Source organism: Phacochoerus africanus, chromosome 9, assembly GCF_016906955.1.
Source record: "Phacochoerus africanus isolate WHEZ1 chromosome 9, ROS_Pafr_v1, whole genome shotgun sequence".
Taxonomy (NCBI): domain Eukaryota; kingdom Metazoa; phylum Chordata; class Mammalia; order Artiodactyla; family Suidae; genus Phacochoerus; species Phacochoerus africanus.
This window is the reverse complement of record NC_062552.1, coordinates 2,237,863-2,265,144: the sequence shown is the minus strand read 5'-3', so window position 1 is coordinate 2,265,144 and position 27,282 is coordinate 2,237,863. Positions and strand designations below refer to the sequence as shown.

Below are 27,282 nucleotides of genomic sequence, written 5' to 3'. Positions count from 1 at the left end.
GGAGAGAAAATAGAAATACTCGCAAAAGCCCAAAGGAAATGAGAATGCGATGCTTTTTGCTTCAGGAAGGACGGGCACCTGGGACTCTTGGGCAAGACACCTGCAAGCACTATCTTGATGTACCTTGTCCCCCATTTCCTTAGACGGAGAAAACCCAGAATTGTGTCAAGAAGGCAAAGAGAGGGAGCTGTGGCTCAGCGGTAACAAATCCGACTTGTATCCATGAGGACGCGGGTTCGATCCCTGGTCTCGCTCAGCGGGTTAAGGATCCGTCGCTGCCGTGAGCTGCCGTGTAGTCCAAGGACATGGCTCAGATCTGGCGTGGCTGTGGCTGTGGTGTAGGGCGGCAGCTGCAGCTCTGATTCGACCCCTAGCCCAGGAACTTCCATGTGCTGGAGGTGCGGCCTTAAAAAGAGAAAAAGACGAAGAAGGTGACAGAGAGAAATCCACCCTAGAAGGATGCTCTTGAGGTTCTGAAAGCAAGGCCACAGCAGGGCCGGAAAGAGTTGATGCCTTGGAAAAGGGCAAAGGAAGAGCCTGGCACTGGGATGTGTGGGGGGAGCGTGGCGGGATGCTCATGGAGGTGGGTGGGGAGGAAGGAGGGAGTGGGGCGCTGCCCCGTGGGAACCAAGGCACACCTGCAGACCATGATTTGCAGGTGGTGAGGGCTGCTCAGTGCTCACTGGCCCGGAGACTCGCAGACACGTGCCTGCCCTCTGCCCACACGGCCACCTCTCCAGACACCTGCTGAGCCCTGGAACTGCCTCATAGTTCCTTTCTTTTTTTTTTTTTCTTTTTCTTTTTGGTGCTACATGTGCTACACTCATGGCACAGAGAAGTTCCTAGGCCAGCGATAAAACTTGCACCATGGTAGTGGCCTGAGCTGCAGCAGTGACAATACCAGGTCCTTCACCTGCTGTGTCACCAGGGAACTCCATATTTCCTCTCTTGAATGACCCAAATCATGAAACTTCCCCCGAGAGTGGGTCCTCGCTACTCAGCAAAGCAGCTGGGGACAAATCGAGCTCCTGTAGGCGGGGGAGCCTGAGTGGCCAAATACCTGCCCGCGTTACAGAGTTCTGCTCATTTTAATCAAATTTATGGAACCGAATCCATCCCCACCTTTTCAGGAACATCTACCCCATAAAGTGAGGGGCAGTAGAATTCGGCCTCGGTCTCAACCAGGAGCTCTTGCTCACCTCGTGCCAAGCGGGCGGCCGGCGAGGTGAGTGGACGGACCCCGCACTAGTGGGTCTCGGCCACCCGTATGAGCAGGCTTCAGGGGAGCGAAGGGCAGTAGCTGCAAAGCCCCAGGAGGGAGAGACCCGCCGAGCATGTCTGAGAGGGCTGGACCGAGGCGGGGGTGGAGGATGGGGTTTGGGGCCGGGGGATGGGATGACGGTAGCTGTCCCAGAGGCCACGCTATGGTTCTGGAGTTGAACTCTGAGCCGGAAAGCCGTTGGAGGTAAACCACTTCAACCCACAGTTAGTAACTGAGTGTGGATCCAGGGCCTGCATGCCTGGGTCCCAGCTTTCCTGCTTTTTCTTTTCTTCTGCTCTAGTTCCCTAGGCCTCCAATTGTAATTTATGCATTTGTATTGTACGTATATATATTTGTCAGATCAGCTTGAGTTTTTGGTGGCATCAGCTATGTCTTTCTATCTATCTAAGTACACAGTAAAGTTCTTAAAAGTATTGCTTGTTTGGGGGCTAACGTTGCTGGTTAATAGGAGCAGCTATGTCAGCCCAGAACAGGTAGGAGCAAAATTCAGGCATGGAGGTTTTATTTCGATTCGGAATATAAGCAAGTGGAGAGCCCTCACAGTAGCCACGATCCCTCATTTAATCTATAACCAGAGGGCCTGAAGTTTGTCCTGATGGAATTGTTCTTCTAGAAACACCATAGTCCGGCTCCATGTCTCACACTGCAGCGGTGATGCCTAAATATTTCAATTTTGATCTTTCAGCTTTCCTTATTTTTCCCCGGTCGTTTTCACAACCTTGCTCACTGACTCTGCTCATGGCAGCTTACGGAAGCAGCTTGAGGCGTTCTCGTCGTGCGTGGTGCAGTGGAAACGAATCCGACTAGGAACCACGAGGCTGCGGGTTTGATCCCTGGCTTCCGCTCAGTGGGTTTAGGATCTGGTGTTGCCGTGAGCCATGGTGTAGGTCGAAGACGAGACTCGGATCCCAAGTTGCCGTGGCTGTAGCTTCGATTAGACCCCTAGCCTAGGAGCCTCTGTGTGCCTCAGGTGCAGCCCTAAAAAGCAAAAAAAAAAAAAAAAGAAGCAGCAGCAGCTTGAGTGAAACTTTCTGTGAGCTAACAATGCAGAAATAATGCTTAACTTCAAGCCAAAAAATCATGTTAAATCATAATAGTTGTGCATTTGAACCACTGGGACCTTGGAGGGGTGTGTGGAAGAGGTGGGTTGCGTTTGTCCGTGGGCTGTTTGCTCAATGACCACACACAGGTTATATACGTATTTTAAGACCAGGTAATGAATGCCAATAACTGAAAAGGGTAAAACTCCAGAAGCCCTTCCCAATGGGATTATTTAATGCTGTGAAGATGCTGATGCTCTCCAGCCATTTGGGGCTTTCACTGCTGTGTTTTGTTTTTTTTTTTCAATGTCACATTAAAAATGTCGTCGTAAGTCTACGCAGATGCGTTCGGGGAAAGTCTGCTACTCAGGCCTTGAGCAGCCAAATCCCATCCTCAGAAAAGGGGCATTGTGGAACGGCACTCAGGTTGGCAAGAACCGCAGAGACGAGGTCATCAGGAACGGGGCTGGGATTCCGTGGGGGTAACGGGGAGGGGGGCAGACGTGAAGGAAAAGACGGAGTCAGAGAGAACTCCTGCCCGAGTGGGCGTGGCGCTTTGGTGGCTCGACCTTACTTTACAGTCTGGAGACGGAGGTACTGAACGTGGTGGGGGCTGCACAGCCCGCCCAGCATCTGTGGTGACACAGGAGCAGCCACCATGTGGACAGGGCAAGTGGGAACCTGCTTAGATCAACCTTGGACTTGCCTTCGAAGGACTGCGGCAGTGATGCTTGCTGAAGGCATGACATCTGGAAAATGTCAAAAGCGCAGAGAGGAAACGTTAGCCTGGGATCCTGTGTCTGAAAAACGGTCACCACGAACCCCTTGGAAGATGGTTTGCTCCCCGGGGTCTGGGTCTCTGGGAAAATCTGGACTCACCCTCCCTGGTGTCCACTGTTGGAAGTCGAGGGGTGGCGTCTTTGTGGTGGAAGGACAGTGGCCGATCGTCGGCTCCATCCCTCCTTTCCTTAATTCATTCAGCAGATATTTAGAGACTCTTTGCCCCCCGTGCCAGGCACAGTGGCAGGCGGTGGGTTCACACATGTGAAGGAGCAGGTGCAGCCCCGATCCTCATGGAGATGCCGTTCTAGCCAGGAAAACACCATCAGCTCGTCGTTGCCGTCAGGAACCGATGCAGACACCAGGGATGGTCCCGCGGTGTCTGCTGACACCATCCAGCCCCGCTTCGTCCGGCTGAGGCTGGAATCAGCCGTGCTACTCAGAGCGGCCAGCAGAAAATGCACTCAGGGACCTCCTGGGAACTCGGCAGATACGCAGATTCTCAAGCCCCGCCCAGACCTCCTGAATCCAGATCTGCTTTTTCACAGGCTCCCAGGGGAGTCACGGGCCCATGAGGGCTTGAGATGCTCTGGCCCAAAAGATCTGAGAATCAGCCGAAGGGAGGGGGCGGAGGGGGCAGGCCTGTCCACCTGTGAGCCTGACGTCCACCACCGGCGTGGGAGATGCCAGGAGCACGAAGGAGGTGGGCGTGCCTGGACCACGCCCGGGGCCCGGGTTCGGGAGCACTTCGGCCCCTCTTGGACCCCAGTTTCCTGGCCTGCAGGGGCAGCTATCCTGCCCTCCTTGTCCCTAAGGGCTGTGGTGAGGCTCAGACCAGTCAAGGGGTCTAGAATGTTCTGGGCCCTGAGGCCCCACTACGACTATTCATTTGCAGAGAAAGAGGAAGAGCTATGTTTGCAGGATGCTCACTGAACCACCTTCCTTGTTCAGAACCACCCAAGAGGTGGTTTCTCAATGCAAATCATGGTGCTTCTGTAACGAGTAACAGACTCATTGCAAGCACAGGCAGTCATGGAAAAAACTTTTTTTTTTTGGATGAACAGCTCAAACTATTTATGTCAATTAGCGTTTTCATAGATTATCCTGGGTTATACTGATAATTCACTTTCAGGCATGAGTACGTTCAAGACCATAATAAGCCCAGGCATATACTGCAAGTCCTGTAACCACCTGCTCCTGTGCTGCTCACCTGTTTCCTGCTCAGGAACCATTTAGGCATGAATTGGGCAAAAAATAGCTCCCGGCGGGTGGGGCGGGGAGACTCTTTAGCCTCAACTTTGCATGTGGTGGAGATAGAGTGGGGGGAGGGTTACAAAGTGTTGAGCCTGTGGGGTCAGGGCTGTGCTGGACCTGCTCCAGCCTAATCTCACCTCCTGGCTTGAGCCCCCAGCTGCCTACTGTGTGGTCCGATGCAGCAGGGGTGGGACACAGAGGGTGACCTAGAGTGACAACCAACCTTTGCCCCTTACTCTTCTGGACCGTAAGGGTTAGCAAGAAATCACAGGGCTTAACGTCACCGAAGCCAAAACAAACAACCACAGAAGAAAAATAAACATCCCGTCAAAAGCAAGGGCCCTGCATTTCATGAAGTCTTTGATTCCCATTTTTTATTCTTAAGAATCAGATGGATGTGTCTGGTTTCCCAGGTGCTGCCCACTCCCAGGCTGCCTCCTAGACACACCTGTGTAACCGGACCCAGGCTTGGGAGATGGGCAGGTGACCCCAAGCGCTCCTCTTTGTTCCCAGCGACAACAGGTATTATGTGGCCTCGGGCACGGAGCTGCCTGATCAGCTTGATTTACAACCCGAAACCACCCCACCTCCTCCCGGTCTGTTCCTGAGGTTTACATAACACAGGTCCTGGGGGACCTGTTCTCGCTGCCCAGAGTCAAGGCTGGGGACATTCTGGCTCTGTACCTCCAGGTTCTCCAGGCGCCTAGATATCCCTTTAAAAAATTCTACAAGTTGGAGTTCCTGTTGCGGCTCAGCAGGTTGAGAACCTGACTGGTACCCATGAAGATGCAGGTTCTATCCCTGGCCTTGCTCCGTGGGTTAAGGGTCTGGTGATGCTGTGAGCTGTGGCATCGGTCACAGATGCAGCTCAGATCCTGAGTTGCTGTGGCTGTGCCATAGGTCGGCAGCCATAGCTCCGGTTCGACCCCTCGCCTGGAAACTTCCATATGCCACAGCCATTAAAAAAAAAAATTCCACAAGTAATATGTGCATTCATGCAATTCAGAAATGTCTACAAGAACTACCGATAAGGCAAAAATCCCTGTGGACACTCTTCCATCTCGACTTTGTTCTCACCACCTCAAAGGCATCCTTAGGGATTTGGCAGGCCTCTTTCCTAATTTAGCATTTTTTTTTTCTTTTCATGTCTATCTGTATCCCTATGCTGAACCCAGCAGCCATTTTCATGAACAGTTTTTTCCACTGACATTTTATCTTATTTTAGTCTTTTTTGTCTTTTTAGGGCCACACCCGTGGCATATGAAGGTTCCCAAGCTAGGGGTCCAATCGGAGCTTAGCCGCCAGCCTACGCCACAGCCACAGCAATTTAGGATCCGAACCGCATCTGCGATCTACACCACAGCTCACAGCAATGCCGGATCCTTAACCCACTGAGCGAGGCCAGGGATCAAACCCGCAACCCCATGGCTCCTAGTCGGATTCGTTTCTGCTGCACCACGATGGGAGCTCCATGGATAATTTTTAATAGATTTTTTAAAAGTCTGTATCAGGGAGTTCCTGTTGTGACTCAGCAGTAATGAACCCAACTAGGATCCATGAGGATGTGGGTTCGATCCCTGGCCTTGCTCAGTGAGTTAAGGATTCCTTGCTGCTGTGAGCTGTGGTGTAGGTCAAAGATGCAGCCTGGATCCTGCATCACTGTGGCTGTGGCTCGCAGCTGCAGCTCGGATTTGACCCCTAGCCTGGGAACTTCCACATGCTGCAGGTACAGCCCTAAAAAGCAAAAAAAAAAAAAAAAAAAAAAAAGTAAAAAGTCTGTATCAATGCAATGGATAAAAAGTGGCAGGTCATTGCATTTCACTCTGAATTTCTGTAATGATTAGTGACTTCTGAGTTGTTATTTTTAACTCTCTAGTTTCAGGTGTCTTTAAACAAACAAACATCCTGATAGGAAAATGCTTCCTTCTCTTCAGTGACCAGAAGCGCCGGGTGCAACTGAAGGGCAGCCTCACAAAGTCAGGTCTCCTGGGCAACAGGGAACGAAGCCCGGATTGTTCCTAGAAAAGACTGTACAGGAGGCATAAAAGCACCATAATTCTGGCTTTTAAAGTCGAAGAGCCACTGCTCAGCCCAGGGGCAGTGAGAGAAGGCGACGTGCCCACAGAGGTTGAGGATGGGGCTTTGTGGGAAGAGGTGAAACTCTGCCCTGCCTGGCTCCCCGCCCCCCCCCCCCCCCGCAGCCTCCCTCCGCCCCTCCTGCAACTAGGTGGCCAGTCTCTCAGTCACCAGCACTTAGTGACCGCTGCCGCATGGCGGGGTCCCCAGGCGGTGGAAAACACCCTCTCTTTCCAGTTTACATGGAAAATGGGAGGTAAAGATAAACTTGGATGATGAACTTTGAAGACAGGATAAGGGCAAATCACTGAGTAAAACGTGTGTGTGTGTGTCTGTGTGTGTGTCTGTGTGTGTGTGTCTGTCTCTCGGGAAACGGGAAGCAGGGGTGCGCACCTCTCGGTCTGGATTGAATCAAGTCACCAGCAACCTGCCCCGGCCCCAGTCCTTTCTGCGCCCAGGCTCTTTCTCCACCGCCTGGGGCGGGGTGAGGTCCCTGCAGCCTCTGGAACCAACTTCCAGTTCTTGAACTAACTTCCGATTCTGGACCTATCGTTCGAAATTTCTTCCCAATTAGGAACAGCGTAAGGAGCAGGCCGCTGTGAACCCGAGTTCTGCAGGCAGGCGGCTTCCCCGGGTCCGCTTCCGAAATCCCCCAGCTCACCTAGGGCCCCCGCTCCCGCGGGGATGCTCTTTCCCACCGCGGGTCGGTCCCACTTCTCAGCAGGGAGGTCGCCTCTCCTTTTGGAGGGCGGCCCCTCGGCTGGCTGGCGCGGGCTTGTCTGTCCCGCCGCGTCCCCGTCTGTCTCCAGCCGCGTCCGGGCCAAGGCCAGGCAGCGGCGCGACTGGAATGCGCGGGGGCCGCGGGGCGGGGGCGGCCCCAGCCCGGCCCGGCCCGGCCCATGGTGGATGGGGGGGCGGCGCGAGGTCGAGAACCTGGCAGACGGTCCCGGCGCCAAGTCCCCGGAGCCCGTGCGTCCCGCCCTCGCCCCCCGCCCGCACACGTGCCGCTGCCACCCCCTCGCGGGCCGGGTGGGGCGCGCAGGATCGAGAAACGGAAAGACAAGCGTCTCCCCAGGAACCCGGCGGGCACAGGCCGGCCGGCCCTCCCACCCCCAGTCTCGTCCAGTCCGGGCCGGCGGCTCAGGACCCGGAGCGGAGGGGGTGGCGGGGGGCGGGGGGCGGGGCCGGCGCTGGGGTTTCCGCCCCGCCCGGCGGCCGGGGGTCCCCGCGGCCCCAGCAGCGCGGGCTCGGGAGGCGGCGCGGGGCGCGGCGGCCAGGCCACCCCTCCGCGCGCGGCGTGTCCTCTCGCCTGGAGGCGGGGAAGGCGGAGGCGGCCGCGGCCTCGACGTCGGCGACCGCGCCGCCCGCGATGGGAAGTGCCTTATAAGCCTCGGCTCGGCCGGCCCCGCCGCTCGTAGCCTCGCCCTCCGGGAGAGCGCGCGGAGGCCCGGCCGACATCCGCAGACCCGCTCCGCCGCGACCCCGGGCCGGGACGGACCCGGACTCGAGCAGGCCTCCTACCGACCCGGTCTCCGGACGGAGCCCAAACGGACCCCGGCCCCAAATAGACCTCGGAGGGGCGCCAGCCCGGGACTGAGCCCGGGCAGACCCTGACCGACTCCGGCTCCGGACAGATCCCAGGTCTCTTCGACTCTGGACAGACCTCGGACGGACCTCGGCGCCGGACCGACCCCAGGCCGGGCAGATCCCGGCTCCGCGCAGATCCCGGGCCGATCCCGGCGCCGGACGGACCTCGGGCGGACCCCGGCCCTGGATTGACCCCGGCTCCGCGCAGATCCCGGGCAGATACAGGCCCCCGACGGACTCTGGGCGGACCCCGGCCCCGGGCTGCCCCCGGCCCGGGCGGGCGCGCCCCCTGCCGGCCGGGGCATGCGCGGGGCGCGGCATGGCCTCGGCCGTGTTTGAGGGCACGTCGCTCGTGAACATGTTCGTGCGCGGCTGCTGGGTGAACGGCATCCGCAGGCTCATCGTCAGCCGGCGCGGCGACGAGGAGGAGTTCTTCGAGATCCGCACCGAGTGGTCGGACCGCAGCGTGCTGTACCTGCACCGCAGCCTGGCCGACCTGGGCCGCCTGTGGCAGCGCCTCCGCGACGCCTTCCCCGAGGACCGGCCGGAGCTGGCGCGCGCGCCGCTGCGCCAAGGTGGGCGCGGGCCCGGCCTCGGGGGCTGGGCTCTCGGGGCACTGGGTGGGAGTCGGGGACCGGGGGGAGGGTGCGGGCTCCTTCGACGTGCAGGGAGAGGGGCTCCGCCTTCCCCCAGGCGAGGGGCGCCCGGGCCGCAGTGGCAGCGGCAGGAATCCGCACATCGGCACCGTGGCCCCTGGCCGAGGCTGGTTGCCTTGACCATCACCAAGGTCAACCACCGTCCAGCGCTGGCCGCGGCAGGAGGGGCGGGGGGACGTTTGGGAGAGTTCAGCGCAGCGTCCGGCTGGGGTCGCGCCGTGTCTGGCAGCCCCTTCGCGGTCCTAGCCGGGCAGGGCCGCGCCCCTTGTCCCTGCTGACCGATGGCCTGAGTGCGAGGTGCCACGCGGCCTCTGTCATTCCAGGAGGGGCCCCGCGGGGTGCGTCCGCATTCGGGTTTGATTAACCCTGGCCGCCTCCTCCTGAGCCTTGTGACTTTCCTGGCTCTTGGGGACTCGAGTTTCAGAGAACTGGGTGGCTTCCCACTTCCTACTCGCGGGCTGGCGTTTGGAGGCCGCGGAGAGGAGGCTGGAGGGGAGGAAGCCAGACCCGAGGTTGAGAAGGAGGGACTGGGTCAGCCCCCCACCACACCTGTGCGGCCACCTGCAGCTCTGAGACTCTGTGACGCCTCCCAGAGCCGTCCTTTAAGCAGGGCCTGGGCACTTTTGGGGGCACTTCCTGAAGAGCCATAGTTTACTGAGGGTCCCCATTTACCGAGGGTCTCCGAAGCTGCCTGTCTGCCTGAGGTCTTGCGGTCTCCAGCCCCCCTGGTGACAGCCTCACCCCAGCCTGTGAATTCTGTGGATAATTAGCTCATTCTCATGACACATCCTCTGGCAGATGCGTCACTTGGACAGGTTCCCGAAGCCAGAGGGTTTGCGGGCCCTGAGTGAGACCGCCTGCTCCCGGCCTGGCACTTGTGGCTGCTCTGGGGGTGGTTCAGTAGCGTTTCAAGCAGGGCAGCAGTTTACCTAGATTTACTCCTTGGCTGTGTGAGTTATTATATTTTTAATTTAGCAAATGAAGGTCCAAGCCCAGAAAACTTAGACTGAAGGAACAATGGTTTGCTCAGTGACTTGTGTCCTTTCTGGAACAAGGTGGGGTGAACAAGCAGGAGCCCCAGAGCCTGGGCAGAAAGCCTGCCGTCCCTGCCCTCCCCTCTGCCCTCCCCCCCCCCGTCCCTCTCCTGCTCCATATCCACCCCCCCCAGCCTTACTCTGTCGGGGACGCAGCTCGGCTGTGACCTGGGGCGGGCTCCGGAAACCCGCTCCCGTCTGGCCCCTCCCCCGCAGCACAGTCCCCGATGCCCACTTTTCTTGTGAGAACAGAGGTTCGTGCCCCGTGTCCCATGTAGTGAGCCCTCTGCGACTGTGGCCTTCGTTGTCCCCCTTAATGGCTGCTGGCCGCCGGGGCTGTAGATGGTACGGAGGAGGTGTAGCTTTGGTCGCCTTGGGGCCTGGTGGGGACACCGCCTCACCCAGAGCAGAAGGCAGGTGTGCGTGAGGCACGCGACTGCCCTGCACACGCGCCTGGCTCTGTCCCTCTGTGCGAGTTGCGCCGGGTCCGTTCTGGGTTTGGGAGGCCTCAGCGCACAGTCCCCCACAGAGGGGGCCCTCCAAGGAGACAGGGCCAGGAAGAGGGGACCCGCAGGGAGAAACCAGACGCTAGGGGATACGAGAGCTGTTTCCAAGTGTCTGAAAAGGAAAATGAGAAGTGAGTGTTAGAGGAGGTGGGGGCGTAGGGGGGGGTCGAGGCTGTTAGACGCAGGTCTGGGTTGCGTGTAAAGCCTGTGCTGACAGCCCTGGTGGGACGGGGAATCGTTGTCCTGGCTGGAGGCCTGACCGGAGGGGCCCTCCCCCAGGGCCAGCTCAGCTCAGCACCCGGGAGAGGCGAGGGCGGCTGCGGGGCCCCAGGAGGGGGCATCCGTCCTCTGCTCTGGTCCTTGGGTCTCCGCTGGGTGGCACGCTGGCCCTCCCCCGGCACCACCCGAGTTCCCAGCCTCCTCCTTCTCCTTTCTCAGCTCCCTTTAAGTCGGGGAAAGTTGTTTTCTAAGTAGAATGTGTCTCCGTTATGTAAAGGAAGATCCCACCTTTTTCCAGGCTGATTAATGATTTGCATGAAAAGATTGGATGCACAAGCCGTACCTGCCAAAGGCATCAGATGCATGTGGTGCTGGAGAGGCCGTGTTCTCAGTGCGACTCGGCGTCGGATCCCTTCCGTTAAAACTCACCGAGTAGTTCTGGCCTGGCTTAGACTGGCAGGCTCGTCTCATCAGAAGCTCTGTGGACACTTCCGGGTTCCACAGCCTGAGCGGGCAGCAGGCCGGTCACTCTCATAAATGTAGGACCGAAGCCTCGGCCCCCACCTGCATCTTCAATTCGCTGTGCAGTCAGGCAGGTGCACAGCCTGTGTCTGGGGCCCCGGAGCACTGCCATGGGAGCAGGCGTGGCGGGGGCACGTTCCCTCCGATCTATGCACGCGTGGGTGTGGCCTTGGCCACACATAGTTTCCAGGTGGCACATGGGCAGAGGTCTTTAACCCCTGTGTGGCCTGGCGGCGCAGGGCCCTCTGTCTGGGCGGAACGCGGGGCCCGTCTGGCTTCTGTCCTTCTCCTCGGTGCCTTGGCCTCTCACCTCTGCACCCGGCTCTGACACACCCACCCTCCATCTCTCGTCCCCCTGCCTGAGGGGACAGAGGTGCCCTTTCTGCTTTTTCCACACAATGACACAGGCTGGGCCGAGTCTGACTTAAATCCGCTCTACGTAATATTTAACCTGGTTCAGGGTTTCCTGACCAGACGTGGCGAGCTCTCTTGCCCTCCACGGATCTCACAACTGGGAAGGTTTACTTTAAGACAGACGTGCAGGAGTTCCCGTCATGGCTCAGCGGTAACAAACTGACTAGTATCCATGAGGACACAGGTGGGATCCCTAGCCTTGCCCAGTGGGTTAAGGATCCCGTGTTGCTGTGGTGTAGGCAGGCAGCTGTGGCTCTGATTTGGCCTCTGGCCCGGGAACCTCCTTATGCCACAGGTGCGGCCCTAAAAAGACTAAATAAATGAATGAATAAATAAATAAATAAATAAAAGACAAATGTGCAGAATTTCCCCAATGACTGTTTGGGGCTCTTGCACTATTTCGATTTTTTAAAAAATAATGCCCATTCCAGCACTGCAGCCCAGATTCTATTTCCAAAGTAGTCGGGTGATCTTTGATTCCTGATGACTGAAAAACCAACGTTTTGGTTTTTTATTCGCTCACCAAGTGCCCAGTGGGTGCCTCCCCTGTGCTGAGTGTCGTCTAGGTTCTGGGGACACAGCAGCAACCAGAACAGACACAAAACCTCTGCCCTTGTGAGTCTCTCTTCTGGGCGAGAGACATCCAGTGATAAACAAGATAAGTTACAAAATTACCTGAGTTGGGTGTACATGTTCAGAAGAGAAGAAAAGTAGGAAAAAGAGTTGCTATGATTTGTAGGGGTCGGGGCAGGGGACCTCACTTTCAGATGGGCTGGTCCAGGAGGGCTCAGAGGAAGTGACCTGGGAGTCAAGACTGGAGGAAGCAGGGCGTGAACTCTGTGGATACTTGGAGAATAGCTTCCAGGCAGCGGCCAGAGCAAGTGCAAAGGCCCTGAGGCCAGCGTGTGCCCAGTGGCTCTAAGTAGTGAAGAGTCCATCGTTGCTGGAGGGGAGAGAGGGGGGTAGAGGAAGTGGGAGGTTGGGGGTGGGGAGTGGACAGTCTGCTCAGCGTGGGGCTCTTGTTCAGAGGTGGGCAGCTTCCATCAGAGAGCTCCCAGCAGGGTGTGGCTTGATGTGCCTGCTGGGCACTCTGGCTGCTGTGCTGAGCAAGGCTGGGCGGAGGATGGGGGGAGGCAGGGAGGCAGGGAAGGTGTGAGAAGGGGTCAGGCTGCCTGACCTTTCCCTGGAGAGAGAGCGTGCGGGCTTTCCTGAGAGACCAGACGTGGCTGTAGGCGTGTCGGGGCCAACACAGAAGGCCTGCAGGAGGAGCTGGTGGAGGGCCCAGCTTCCAACGTGGTACGTTGGCCTCTTCTCCAAATAAGGCCCCTCCCGGAGAGCCCTGTGGGGGTGCCAGGGTAACGTCTGTTCCCCTTCAGCACCGATGATGGTCTGCCTGCATCCTGTAGACCGGCTAGTAGATTTGAGATGGAGGACCAGGAAGGGAGGTGTCCAGAACCTACCAGAGGGGCCTGGGCACAGGCCGCCAGCCGGACTCCACCCGTCAGCTCTAGGGGACCAGCACTCTGCTCTCAAAACAAAGGGGGGGGGGCGGTGGCGATCGCCACCTGATGTGGGGGCAACTGCAGAGCCCCCCAGTTTACGTGGTGCAAGTGGCTGAAAATAGAGCAGAGGCTGCACCCGGGTCAGGAGCAGATCAGAGGTCACCTCTGACCAGCCTGCTGGGCTCTGGGGCAGGGGGGGCCAGAGCGGGGCCTGGGGTCCTGCCTCTCACAGCCCCGCCCCAGGCCCGCCTCCCTGCCGGGGCTCCTGCCCCTTCCAGTGGGGACCAGGGTTCGCTCTCTGGGGGTTTGGGTGCTCGCTCGATTCAGGGACCTGGTTTTGAGTCTCTTCCGTGTGCAGGCTCCCGGCTGGGGCTGCCCTGCCCACGTCCCAGGTCTGTTGCGCACCCGCCGCCTCCTGGGAGCCCGCCGCTCCCTCTCGCCCTGATGTTTTCTGCTCTAAGCTTGTGCTCTGCAGCTGCTCAGGCTTCGCTCGGGGCTCCCTGCCCGGTGCTCCAGGCCTCTCCTCCCTCCAGTGTGCCGTAGCCCCGTGGCCTCACCCGTCGGGGCTCAGGCTGTGCTGTGAGCCCTGTGACCCGGGCTGACACTCAGCTAGGGGAGGAGTGGCCTGAAAACCTAGGGACAGGCTTGCGGAGCCTCCAGGCCCCTTCCCGCCAAGTGTCCAAGGAGAGAGAGGCTTGGTTCAGCCTCTACCTTGGGACCTGCTGGCACACCTGGTTGCCCTCGGGCTGGCCCCCTGGGACGTGGTCCTTCTCTCTTTTTAAAATAAGTCTGGGCCTGGTGGGCTCCACTGTCTGGTCTTATAACCATTTTCCCAAAAGGCAGAAAGTGTTTCAAAGTGAGGGAGATGGGGCGTGGTGACAGTGACCCCAAGCCAGTGAGACATGAGGAGCAGGTGGCCTCCTGGGGGAGGCTCGGCCTGGAGCCGCAGGGTGACCACAGGCCCGGCCCCTCTGAGCAGGGCGCCCCTCAGGGCGCTGCCCCGGGGCTGCAGCTGTCACAGCAGGGTTGCTGGGGGACCATGAGCATGGGCACGGTGTCACCAGCGGTTGACACTGTCATCCCACTGAAATCATGTTTATGGACGTCTTTGTTCACGTTGACTTCCTTGGGTGATAGGAGGCGTCCAGTAGCCACTTTTTCTTTTCTTTTCTTTTTTTTTTTTGGTCTTTTTGCCATTTCTTGGGCTGCTCCTGCGGAATATGGAGGTTCCCAGGCTAGGGGTCGAATTGGAGCTGTAGCCACCGGCCTACACCAGAGCCACAGCAACACGGGACCCGAGCCAGGTCTGCAACCTGCACCACAGCTCACGGCAACGCCGGATCTTTAACCCACTGAGCAAGGGCAGGGACCGAACCCGCAACCTCATGGTTCCTAGTCGGATTCGTTAACCACTGCGCCACGACGGGAACTCCCAGTAGCCACTTTTGCTCGCCGCCCCTCAAGAGATGGTCCCTGTGTCCCCAGGGCCTTGACCAGAATCCTCCTGGTGATGGCAGAGGTGACCGGGCCAGGCTGCGTGTGACTGAGGAAGAGCTGCCGTGGGGCGGAGCCTGCAAGGGCCGCCGGGCTCCTTGCTGCGCTGGCGTGAGGTCTGTCTCCCCGCCTGCCCCGCGCTCGGCGGGCTTCCTGCTGTGTCTTCCTGGCCTCCCAGGGGACAGCTGTCTGTGTCAGCGTCAGCTTCGTGTCCATCGTCCTGGCTAGGGTGGGGGGCAGGGCTTGTCCACCACCTGACAGGTGCCTGGCACAGCCGAGTGCAGACAGGGGCTGAACGCCGCCGTCCCGGGGCTTGATGGCAAAGGATAACCTGCCCGTCAGGCTCTCAAGCTAATCAGAGTCCCCGCTTCTGGAACAGCGGCTGCCTGTTCAGGAAACAGATGCTTAGGAAGGAGGAATTGTTGACAGTTCTTCTGGAAAATTTAAAATATCTTATTCCCCAGGAGTTCCTGTCATGGCTCAGCAGTTAATGAACCTGACTAGTATCCATGAGGACACAGGTTCGATCCCTGGCCTCGCTCAGTGGGTCAAGGATACAGTGTTGCCATGAGCTATGGTATAGGTCACAGACACGGCTCGGATCACGCATTGCTGTGGCTGTGGTGTAGTCGGCGGCTTCAGCTCCAATTTGACCCCTCACCTGGGAACCTCCACATGCCATGGGTGCAGCCCTAAAAAGACAAAAAAACTTGTTCCCCACATTTGTATCACGCTCAGCCTTTAGGAATATGTATTCCTTGTGCAGGCAGGATACCCGCCTTCCTCCCCTCGCCCCAGCGCCCGCTCCTCTGGACTGTGTGTGGATGGACCCTTGGAGTGTAATTTCTTATTTGACTCAATTTGAAAGTTCAAGTTCATGTCTCAGAGTTTCCCTGGGGCTGTCATGGGTCTCCTCTTAAGAGATTCGTGTTCTTTGGGTAACAGGCACACCTTGCCCATTGACCCGAGAGGCATCTGTCTTCACGTCCAGAATTACGGGGGTAGAAGGCACTGGGGCAGCTTCAGCCCCACGTCCGTCTGTCCCTGGAGGCTGGGACGGTCACCAGACATGGTCATTTGGAAGCAGGATGTGGGACCCTGGTGTCTGTGCTGAGGACTCTGTCTCGTGCTCTCGTGGACTGATCACGTGTTCAGTTTGGGTTTCTAGATCGGGTGTCCGTGTTTGGATAAAGGCACTAACCCTGGGACAGATGGAAGCTCTTTGTGTTCTGAGTTTTCAAGGGCACCCTGGCTGCGCTAGGCTGAATTAATTACTTAATGTTTGTTTTTTCATTTTTAAAAATTTTGTTGTAGTTGATTTACAGTGTTGTAATAATCACTGCTCTACAACAGAGTGATTCAGTTACGCATGTACACAGTCCATTCTCTTTCTCTAGGCTGAATTTAACCCAAAAGAGGTGTGAAATTGACACACTGAAATTTTAAGTCCTCTTGTCAATCTTTTGGCTTCAAATTTTTAATCATTGTGGTGCGTACCAGGATACGTTTCTCACGTCATAAACTGTGGAGTGAAATTTTAAAAATCAGGTTATGGGCGCCCCCTGGTGGCTCAGTGGGTTAAGGATCCAGCATTATTGCTGCTGTGGCACGGGTTCCATCCCTGGTCCTGGAGCTGCTACATGCTGTGGGTGTGGCCAGAAAACTGAGATTATGCAGGTGATTATGATTTATCAGAAATTAGAGAACGTCCTGGGGCTGTGAAGTCTTCCGAGTTAAGTTTTCTGAGAGGAGAGAGAACGTGGATGTGGCACGGCCCCTTTCGCGAGCTCCTGGCGCCCTCTTATGGCCAGTCCTGGAACTACAGTCGTAACCAAGAGGGGTTTGAACTTTTCTGTTCAGGGGTGCAAATTCACAACTTTTGCCTGCCTGTAGATTTTAGAATTGATAGAATTTGCACCAGAATGATAGAATTGCATTGTTTCCTCGGTCCTCACCGCACCCCAGCAAAGCATTGAAGCAGCAGGCGCGTTACACATTTATTAAGGCGGAAGTACATCTTGAGGGATGGCGAGAGAGAGACTGCACGTGTTCCAGTGGCTTTTGTAGCCCCAGGCCGCGGACCTGAGGGGGACCTGATTCTTCCCACCCGGGCCCACTCTGCATGCATAAGGGCTGCATCTTGACTCTTCTTGGTCTGGGGGCAAGTTTTGCTCTTCCGCCTGGTCTTTGGGGAACCAGGTGACACAGAGACAGGGGGAGGAGTCAGGTACCTTTCCTAGCAGGGGTAGGAGGCAGGCCAGGGTGTGCTCAAGGTGGGCCAGGGGACGTGACAATGAGACATGATAAGGGTCTGATCATTCTTGTCCTGGCTTTGGGCTTAATCTCCTTGAAGGGGCTTTGAAGCCTGTAGCAGAATTACGATCTCAGATAGTAAGACGGAGTCACACGAGATCCCCACACAGCTTTTGTTCCACCCACATCAGGAATGCAAATGTTGAAAGTTCTAGATAATCCTAAATTATTGCACTTAAGCACGTCTTTGAAAATAAAGTTTCAAATTGTTCCCGTAAACAACTGACATTTGGGAAAGGTCTGCCAGTCGTTAGGAGCCATCAGGGGAGTTCCCATCATGGCTCAACAGTAGCGAACCTCACTGGATGCTGGCCCTGCCCAGCGGGTTAAAGATCCAGCACGGCCGTGAGCTTTGGTGTAGGTTGCAGGTGTGGCTCGATCTGGCGTTGCTGTGGCTGTGGTGTAGGCCAGCAGCTGTAGCTCCAAGTCAACCCCTAGCCTGGGAACCTCCATATGCCCAAGGGTGCATCCCTAAAAAGACAGAGAGACACACACACACACACAAATAGCTAAAGCCCTTCAGTCACAAAGGAAGGACACAGCAGGTAGAAGAGAAAGTCGCCAACTGCAGGCTGCTAGCCTAGGGCATCCATCCGCCATCTGTCCTTGGTGACAACGCGGGGCCCCAAGGCAGAGTTCTGCTCTGGAGTTCTGCTCACACTCCACCCCTGGTGCTGTCATTTGGAGAATGTGTCCTGATTTGGGTGTTACCAGCAGGTGTTTTGGCTCCGATCTGTCATGAACTTGAGAAACCTGATGGGAGGGACCTCAGTGAGCTTTGAGACAGTAAAAAATTTTAAAGGAAGATTTATTTCATTTCTGTGCTGTGGCCCCAGAGGAAAGTTTCGAGTCGGTTGGTTGGTTTGGTTAAATGTTTTCCTTCCACATTTAACATCCCGTCTGTACGATGGGAAACACTTTTAAAAAACCGAAGGAGGGTGCTTTCCAGCCCAGGAGAGGCGTAGGACGTGGGCGTTGGAGTCGGAGAGGGCCAGGACGGTGGGCTGGGCTCGGACCCCGAGGGTCTGTGGTCCAAGCCTACAGAGTAATGTCTCCAGAGACCCGACCAGGTCCTTCTTGCCTTTCTCTCCTTCATTCTGGAAAGCAGGTCACCAGGAGGATAAGGTTGCCAGATAAAACACAAGACACCGAGTGTGTCTGAATTTCAGGTAAACAGTGAATCATTTTTAGTTTGTCTGTCTGATCGATTGCATTATTCATTGTTTATCTGAAATGCACATCAAATTAGATGTCCTTTGTCTTTTTAGCTAATTCTGACAACCCTAAGAGAATCAGTGCAGAGCAGAGTGCATTTATCAGAATGAAGGATACCCTGGTGCTTAGAAAGCTAAGCCTGGGCTAGCGTGCTTTACATCCTGTAAAATGGGTACAACTATTCTGTTTGCATTGACAGACAAGAGACTAATCTCCATGTAAATTGTACCTACAAAACATAAAAACGCATCGTCTGTGTCATAAAGTCAGTTGATTTAAGACCAGTATTCTAGATGCCATAAAGGTTGAGACATGCCGGTGCTTCCACTTGTCTTAGAATATTCTAAGAAGCACTTTGTGGGCTGATTTATAGACTCGTCCTCTCCCTAGAAACCCTTCAGAGGATTTTTGCATCTTCTCTCCTTCCCTCTGTTCCTTGTCCACAGCAAGCAGGCAGTCACAGAGCCGTGTGTGCGTGGGAGTGGGAGTGTGTGAATCTGAAACGCGCATCCTGAGACCTGCACCTGCTCTCTCTCTCTTCCCTCTTGCTGCCCCAGCCTGCAGGGTGGTGGGAGGGCTGGACAGCCCGGACGAGATGGGGAGCAGGTGGCCTGGTGCCCCTGTCTGGTGACGTCTGGGATCCTGCTGGAGTGCCAGCTCGGGCAGTGTGGGCAGGGGCCCTGCGCCCCTGTGGCTGAGGAGGTGGGCAGGATCATACAGTCCACTGACGAGCAGGGCCCCCAGTGACCGGGTCACGGGCGTCCGGCCTGTGCTCCCGGAGGTTGAGGGGTGGATTCTTGGCCTTGACCGACTCCGGCTGGCACAGTGAAGAACCCCGGCACAGCCCAGGCCTTCAGAACCCCTCCTGCCCCGTGTCTGGGGCGCCCCTGGTTCCCAGGGCCCACGAGGTCTGGGCCTCTTAATTTCAGCCCTGTAGTTTGGGCAGCTAATTTTCTCACTACGTGGACTTCAGCGAGTTGCCTGCAGCGTGAACAACGCTTTGCCCTGTAAAATAAAACCAGCCCTTCTGAAACCTGAGATTCAGGGCCTGAAAATAGTTCAGGATCCGCCTCTGTGGTTTGGTCGTCGTCACGGGGACGGGTGACACGTCCCGGGGAGTCTGAGTTGCCTGGCAGCGCTCTGAAGGGTACGCGCTGCACCCTCCGGGGGAACAGAAACCCACCCCGGGTCTCGGGCTGTTAGTGCTCTCACTTCAAGGACAAAACACTGCACTTCTAGTAGCCAGTGAGGCTTCTGGTCACTGAACAAAGGGGGAAGCTCAGATTCCTGGAAGGAATCTGTGAGTCGTGTCTATGTTGCTTTTCTCTGCTAAAGACATGACTTTTCTCTTCCAAACCCAGCATTTAAATGATGTCTATCTATGGGCCCTGCTCACATGGCCCTGTGGTCATTGCAGCTGTGTCATTGGGGGTGGGTGGGTCCTGGGCCACTTCCCGGGGCTGCAGCCGCCACGCTGGCAGGGGACGGAGCTGGCCAGGCTGTTCCGCCCGGAGGAGTGTCTGATGGGCTCCCTGTGGCTTTCCGTGGACAGCATGAGGCCAGGGCTGTCTTCCCAGATGGCTTTTTCTTTTCTTTCCTTTTCTTTTCAAGGCCACACCTGCGGCATATGGAAGTTCCCGGGCAAAGGGTCAAATCAGAGCTGCAGCTGCAGGTCTACACCACAGCCACAGCAATACAGGATCCGAGCTGCATTTGCAACCTACAGTGCAGCTCCCGGCAATGCGGGATCCTTAACCCCCCGAGCAAGGCCAGGGATCAAACCCCCATCCTCATGGATATTAGTCAGGTTCTTAACCCGCTGAGCCACAATGGGAACTCCTTCCTGGAGGGCTTTTGTGGAGGGTGACGGGGGCGGCGGGTGCCCGCTGCGGGATGCGGGGGCTGCTGGTGGTTCCGTGTGACGTCGGGAGCGCACTTCCTGGTCCGGTTGTCTGACCGAGGCCTCTCTGTCTCCATCCAGGTCTGGTTGCCATAAAGGATGCTCACGACATAGAGACCAGGCTTAATGAGGTGGAGAAGCTGCTCAAGACCGTCATCGGCATGCCCCGGAAGGTGGGTGCGGCCGGGCTGGGGCGCCTCCCGGAGTCGGGCACGGGGGCGGGTGTCCCCCGGAGGCCTCGGGGCTCCAGGGGCTCGGGGTCCCGCCCGGGGAAGAGGAAGCGGAGGGCGCGGTTTACGGTAGCGTGCGGGGGAGGGGTGTGACGCGCTGGCACAGCCCGGGCCCCTCGTGGTTCCCACTGTCCCCATCCTGCCTGTGCCCGGGCCTTGCATGGAGCCTGACAGAGGTGCGGTCAGTCCGTGGCCGCGGGCGCAGGCGTCCCACGGGCCACCTCGAGGGGGCGCGTGTGGGACCACGGCCGTCTCTCCCCAGTACTCCAGGTCGGAAGTCGTGCTCACCTTCTTCGAACGCTCTCCCCTGGATCAGGTGTTAAAAAATGACAACGTCCACAAAATTCAGCCCAGCTTCCAAAGTCCGGTGAAAATATCGGGTAAGAGCCCCGGGGAGGCTGTGCGGGGTGGGGGGGCAGCGACGCTGTGGAAGCCGCAGGTTTCCCGAACCCGTCCCAGCCCAGCACTGACGCGTGGGCTCCGGAGAGATGGCCCCACAGAGGATGGGGGTTGCAGGGCAGGGGCTGTCCCTGGTTTTTATGAAGCAACCTGTTTCTACCCACTGACCTTCCTACTTCCAAAGCGAGTTATTTCTCATATAAACTGGACTTTACCTAAATAGTCTCCGAAAGCGTGAATGAGACATTTTGAAGTGAACAGGAATCCGTCGTCCAGCCTGCTGACCTGAAAGAGGTCCCGTCGAGGGGCCTTGGCTTTGTTCTTGGCTTTAGGGCGGCCGGGACAGAAGGGGACACGCAGCACAGGTCTGGCAAAGGGTGACAGCAGTAAGAGGATGGTCAGCTGTCCGGTGGCTCAGAGGGGGCGTGTGGCTTCGGCCCATTGGCAGCATTCTCAGATCTGGCTGCCCTGTCCTTACAGCCTGGACTGTTTCTGCAGTGCAGTTGGTGGAGCCTGTGAGGGGCAGCGTGACTCACATTCAGGCCTCAGGTGGCCTCCAGGTTGACCAGCCGGGGGTCGGGGCTCCCCTAGATGGTGCTCGTGGTGGGTGAACTGGCCACCTGCCTGGCCCCCGTTCTGGAAGGGCTGTAGCCTCTGTGGGGATGCTTTGGCCGATGTAGCCTTGAGCATCCTTCATTCCATGTTAATCTAAAAGCATATTACCAACTGTAAGAAATCTTAATTTTGCTTTTCTACACCATGGCTGCATCTCTGCTGCTTAAAAGGAAGCGTCAACCCCAGCCTGGGTTTGGCTACTTGGATTAACTCATCAACCACACAATCAGATTATTCAGGTTTGGGAAGCCTGGAAATATAATTTCATTTTTCAGTAACCAGCAATCTGTACAGGCTCCACTCAGGAGACTCTTATTCACCAGTCTGTGAAAAGGCACTGCTTTGGGTTTTGTTCTGTGGCTGGAAACACTGGGCATGTATTAGGAGAGGGGGTTGGAACGCGTGCGAGTGTGCTCTCAAGGCCGACTCTGTCTTCAGGGAAAAGGGAAAAAGAAGAATGAATGAACTGAGGGATGATGGCACATGGACCTGGGAAAACACGGCTGCAGGGAAAATACAAAATCAGCGCCAGGCAGACGGTAGTCGCTCTTGGGGAAAAGATCCGTGGGCAGGTGCTGAGAGGAGAGGGCCAGAGCTTGAGGTCAACCAGCGTTTGCTGCATCTCGGTGCTTCTCCACCGAGATGCTTCTTGACTACAAAGAGAATGATGGAGACGGGGGAGGGAGAGGGAGGGGCGGGGAGTTGGGGGTTGGTAGAGGCAAACGAGTACATTTAGGAAGGATGAGCAATGAGGTCCCGCTGTGCAGCACGCAGGCCTCTGTCCAGCCTCTCGGGACAGACCACGGTGGAAGAGCGTATGGGAAAAAGGATGTGCGTGTGTGTACGACTGGGCCGCTTTGCTGTAAGGCAGAGTGGCACCGCTTTGTAACTCAATTATACTTTAATTAAACAAATGTAAGAATTAAAAGAAGAGAAGGGCAGTGCCCTCGCTTTGGAGAAACCTCCGAACCCTGGAGACCCAGACGACGCCCCGGGAGTAAGTCCTGCCGGCGGCACCCCCTGCTCCGATGGCCCGAGGGAAGCAGCAACCCCTCTGGTTCCTGCTGGACGGCACTACCTCTGTCCAAGCTCGTACACCCTGCAAATTGAGGCACAGTCGATAAAAGACCCCCCCTAGTTGCAGCCGGGAGAGACGAGGCAGGGCTGAGGTCACAGAGGTTGTCAGGGGCCGAGCGAGCTGCCTGCAGCAAAGGTCCGGGGCCGGGTCCAGAACGGGCGAGGGGGCATCGGGGAAACTCAGGTGGGGAGGGGTTTTCTTTGGGGGTTTGGGGGACTTTTTTTCTGCCTTTTTAGGGCCACACTCTCAGCATATGGAGGCTCCCAGGCTAGGGGTCGAATTGCAGCTGCAGCTGCTGGTCTACACCACAGCCACAGCAAGGCGGGATCTGAACTGCCTTTGCTACTGACGTTCACGGCAACGCCAGATCCTCAATTCACTGAACAAGGCTGGGGAATCAAACCTGCGTCCTCATGAATACAAGTTAGGTTCATAACCAGCTGAGCCACAGTGGGAGCTCCAAGTGGGGGGTTTTCGTTGAGAGCATTGTCCCAATGCTAATTTCCTGGATTGGCTCATTAAAGCTTAGTGATGTATACAGGTCACCCCAGGGCACCTCCTACCACCATCCACCTTCACCAACTTCACCCTGGGGAAGTTTCTCGTGGGGCTTTTAAAATTGTTCCAAATCATGCTTGTTGGAAAGAAGTCAATTTATATCTAGAATTATATAAAGTAAAAGGTGGGTGTCACCCATTTGGGTGGAAAAACCCACTGATCTCACTGGATCCTCCCGGCAAGCGGGGCGGTACAAAGTCTGACCCAGGTGAGAGCTTAGAGAGATGGGTTACCTGCTGAGCCCCACGGTGTGTGCCACGGACCCAGACTCCTTCCTTCCCACAGCATTAAGCCCACGGGAGGGCGTGTGGCCAGGGCCCCGGACAAACAGAGCCTCCTTCTGGGGGGGAAGAGAGGCACCTCCAAGCCGCCGCGGGCTTGGCAGGTGTGGCTCCTGCGGAGGCTGCATCAGTCCCGAAGCTGTGAGGTGTGGGCCGAAGGGGCGGTCGGTGGCGGCAGGGTAAGGACGTCGGGGTCCAACTCTGACCCCTTCCGACTCCGTCCCGTCCCGCTTTCATTTTCAGAAATCATGCGGTCCAATGGATTTTGTCTAGCGAATACGGAAACGATTGTTATCGACCACGGGATCCCGAGCGGCAAAGACCAGCCCCTGGCCGTGGACCCCACGGAGCACCTGTAAGTGCACCGACCCACTGCCCTTCCACACACGGGATCCTGAGCCTCTGGCTGGTGCCCGGGCTGGGCTCCTGGCCCACGTGGGGCTCCGTAGGAAGAAAGCGGATGCGGCCAGGATGGGGGGGCTTCCTGAAGTGCTCGCCCCTCCTGCAGGACAGGGAGACCTTGGCTCATAAACCCGTGGGGACAGAGTTCCTTTGACCGAGTGGCCGGCTGGGGAACATTCAGGAGAAATTGCCAAGCTGGGCTGTGCTGGGTTCTGAGGGGTCCAGGGGCCACACACCTGCTCTCAGGGGCCTGGTCTCCTGTGTGGGGGGTTGGGGTTGGGGGCCACACCACTTGCATGGTGGCCTCTAGTCACCCCCAGGTGGCCTCTGTGGGGGGGGGGAGCGTCACCTGCATGGTGGCCTCTAGTCACCCCCAGGTGGACTCTATGTGGCCCTGAGCAGAGGGAGGATGCCTCGTATTAGAGACGGTGGGCAGCCAAAGACACCCTGCCCTCCGACCTTCCTGCCTTGGACAACAGAACTTGGAACCACACTGGGGACCCTAGGAAAGCCACCTCGGGGGCTTCCAGGCGTCTCCTTGGGATTATAGAGCAGGACTTGGCCTTGGTGACTGTCTTCCTGAGCTCAGGAAGTTAGTTAACCTCTCCTGGCTCCTCTTATCCCCAAGTGGGACCTCCACTCAAGGTCTTGCGAAGGCCCAGATGTGCGTGGGCCCCTGACTCTGGGGCCCACAGGCAGCTCTGGATGCAGTGAGTCTCCTATAGGCACTTGAGCAGCACAAGCCAGGGACCTGGGGGCCTCCCAGGATGGATAGATGGTGGATGGAAGGAAGGAAGGATGGATGGGTGGGTGGAGGGGTGGGGGGGGTGGATGGATAGTAGGTGGGTGGGTAGAAGGATGGACGGGTGGGTGGATGGACAGAGGGATGGGGGGACAGCTGGGTGATGGACAGACAGGTAGGCGCCTCAATGAGTGCTGGTCAGTTGAGAGAACAGTCTCTAAGGTAGTGGAAACCGGAGCCCAAACCTCTCTGGAGTCAGGCCGTGTGTCGGATCCGTTTGTATCACGGTTCCTAACACGCTCGCTCCACACACAGCAGTAAGGTGGTGCCTGACAGTGGACGGGCCCACGTCTTGGAGAGCCCTCCGTGCTGTCTGACCTGAAGCCCCTCCTGCCAGTGACCTCTGCCCTCTGTCCCCTTCAGTGGTGCCGGGGGTCAGTGAGCCAGCCCCGGCCTCACGTCTGTGCTTTCCCATTCAGGTTTGAGAATGGTGCCGAGTTTGCCCCCGAGCTGGAGGACGGCGATGACCCAGCAGCTTATGTCACCAACCTGTCCTACTACCACCTGGTGCCCTTCGAGACGGACATCCTGGACTGAGTCCCCCTGGGCCCCTCCTCCCCCAGCCGTGGCCACTGCTGTCCACTGTGCCGGGGACCTGGGCCGTCCCCCCACCCCCGACGCGTGGAGGAGCCACAAGTGCCTGCAGGACGCCCAGGCCGGGGCTGGACACCCACTGCCCCGCCTTCTCCTGGTGGCCCCCGGCCGCCCTGCCCACCACCTTCCCACCCTCGACAAGTGCCCAGGGCATTTCGTGTGAGATCTTGGTGGGGCGCCAAGTTCTGGACCACAGAGGCGGTGTGTCCTGCCCCGGCTTTTCCCAGGAAACCGGGACGTGTGGCTCTCATTGTGCTTTTCATCTTCTATCCGGAAGCTGGGGCCTTTGTGTTGGGTAGGGTGTGTTTACGGGAGGGGAGCTGGCGGCCACGGGCACGGGGAACCGGGCGCCCGTGTGACCGGCCCTGAGCGGGGATGAGGATGGCTCTCGGGAGAGGAAGGAGCGCCCACCTGGCCTCCTGCGAGGGGTGACAGCGCGGTGTCCCTGGGTGGCGGAGGGTCCCTCTCCTCCGGTCACCAACGCTGTCATCTCTGCAGTAACCGCCGAGAGGACGGGAATCAAGCAAAAGGTCCCCGAGTGTCCCCAGGAGCCTCCCTGCCCTCAGGGAGGATGTGGGTTTGTGTCTTTATCCCCCACGGAGTCTACTAACGACCAGAATTTGCTCATGTAAATAATAGTAAATTATTGAGAATCCTAATTCTTTTACACAGTCTGTTTTTTAATCTATTTTAATTAAATAAAGCACATTACTTTTATCGATTTCCGGTGTTCCTGTGTGCCGGTGTGGCTCTTGTTATCCCTGCCGGGGGAGGGGCGGCCCCGCGCCTCCTCGTCGTTTAGGAGACGTTGCTCCCCGGGGAAGGACCTGTCCGTCGGGAAGTAGACAAACTGCTTGGGTTTTGACGCAGGGTCCCCCCCCCCCGCCCCCGCCGCCTCTGTGTTCCCTGTTGGCGGCCACAGGAAATCTCTTCTGTGACCCAGCTGTGCACTGTGCAGGCCTCCTGTGACTTTGCATGTCCCTCTGCCTTCCAGCCACAGTCCTCTTGGAGCAGCCTGCTTCCAAATAGGCTGGCAGGGGGTGATGGGGTCGACCAGCTGCCTCTTCTCTTGGGGGCCAAAACTGAGCTCCTTGTGGGCGGGCTTCTTATCTGGCAGCACTTGACTCTGTCCGGCTCCGCGAAGAACCATCAAATTTAATTGCCGATTCATAGGTTTTCCTGGGCATCCACATCCCGCTGGGCATGTCTCCCCAACCGTCAGGGCCTCAGACCCCAGCCTGGCGCCCCCACCCCCCTCGCTTTCACTCGAGAGGCGTCTGGGCTTCCAGTCTGTGCACAGGGAGCGCCCTGCCAGAGGGGTCAGGGGTTGGGATGTTTTCCTGCAAAACACATCAGAGCGTCCTCTGGCTTCCACCCTTTCTTCTGGAACAACGTGACCTTCTGGCTCCACCTGTTGTGTGCACACATTTGAAAGGACCAGACGCACGGATCACTGTTCCTTCACGGTGACTCGTGCCCAGCCTCCCGGTGGGCAGGGCTGTGCGGGTCAAACTGGCAGACGGAGCCCAGCTTGGCGTGAAGGGGCCAGTCACTGCTCAGCTGAGCTGGCGGTGGTGCCCCGTGTGGGGGCCCAGTGTGGCCTGTTCTCCCAGTCTTTCAGTAGAAGCTGGAAGTCTGACTTTGCGTGTGAATTACCCCAATGTTGATGTGTTGCCACAAACAGCAGTGAGAAACTTGACCAAGGGAAAGAGACTCAGGAATTGTCAGCTTAGAGAATCAACACTCGAGGGTTCGAACCACAGCAGTGACAATGCTGAGTCCTTAAATCACTGAGTCACCAGGGACCTCTAAACCTACTGTTTTTATCCACGTGTTCAACGCGTGTGTCCTCTAAACCTCTCCGTGTGATCATCTGATCTCAAAGGGGGGACTGGATGTTTGCCTTTACACCACTAGAGGGTGCCACTTGCAGGAAACCAGAGAGGCTCTCAGCATTTCTCTCTGTGCAGGCCATCCCGTGCGTTTTGATAGCCTTCGTTCTTATTTATTTTATTTTATTTCATTTCATTTATTTTATTTTATTATTCTTATTTTTTGTTTTTCTGCCTTTTCTAGGGCTGCTCCTGTGGCATATGGAGGTTCCCAGGCTAGGGGTCTAATCGGAGCTGCAGCCTCCGGCCTACACCAGAGCCACAGCAACGCGGGATCCGAGCTGCGTCTGCAACCCACACCACAGCTCACGGCAATGCCGGATCCTTAACCCACTGAGCAAGGCCAGGGATCGAACCTGCACCCTCATGGTTCCTAGTCAGATTCGTTAACCACTGCACCACAACGGGAACTCTATTTTATTTTATTTGCATTTCAGGGCCACACTCACCGCTTATGGAAGTTCCCAGGCTAGGGGTCGAATCAGAGCTACAACCACCGGCCTGCACCACAGCCACAGCAACGTCAGATCCCCGACCCACTGAGCGAGGCCAGGGGTTGAACCCACATCCTCATGGATATTAGTCGGATTCGTTTCCACTGTGCCACAATGGCAACTCCCTGAGTTATTTTAAAGGT

The 27,282-nt window shown here is 57.2% G+C and overlaps 1 protein-coding gene across 1 annotated transcript; it reads left to right on the top strand.

Annotated features, from left to right (window-relative positions):
- The first annotated feature begins 8,323 nt into the window (after window positions 1–8,323).
- PXDC1 (PX domain containing 1) lies at window positions 8,324–25,474 on the top strand. The gene is made up of 5 exons (XM_047794882.1): window positions 8,324–8,594; window positions 19,876–19,967; window positions 20,287–20,404; window positions 23,199–23,310; window positions 24,579–25,474. The coding sequence occupies exons 1-5, from the start codon at window positions 8,339–8,341 to the stop codon at window positions 24,694–24,696; spliced, it is 696 nt and encodes a 231-aa protein (XP_047650838.1). The 5' UTR covers window positions 8,324–8,338; the 3' UTR covers window positions 24,697–25,474.
- Window positions 25,475–27,282: the final 1,808 nt, after the last annotated feature.

Bases quoted from the DNA above. Each gene is read 5' to 3' on its own strand.
- PXDC1 (XM_047794882.1), top strand. From the start codon at position 8,339: ATGGCCTCGGCCGTGTTTGAGGGCACGTCGCTCGTGAACATGTTCGTG. The intron at 19,968-20,286 runs GTGGGTGCGGCC...GTCTCTCCCCAG, and splicing joins TCATCGGCATGCCCCGGAAG to TACTCCAGGTCGGAAGTCGT. The intron at 20,405-23,198 runs GTAAGAGCCCCG...TTTCATTTTCAG, and splicing joins AAGTCCGGTGAAAATATCGG to AAATCATGCGGTCCAATGGA.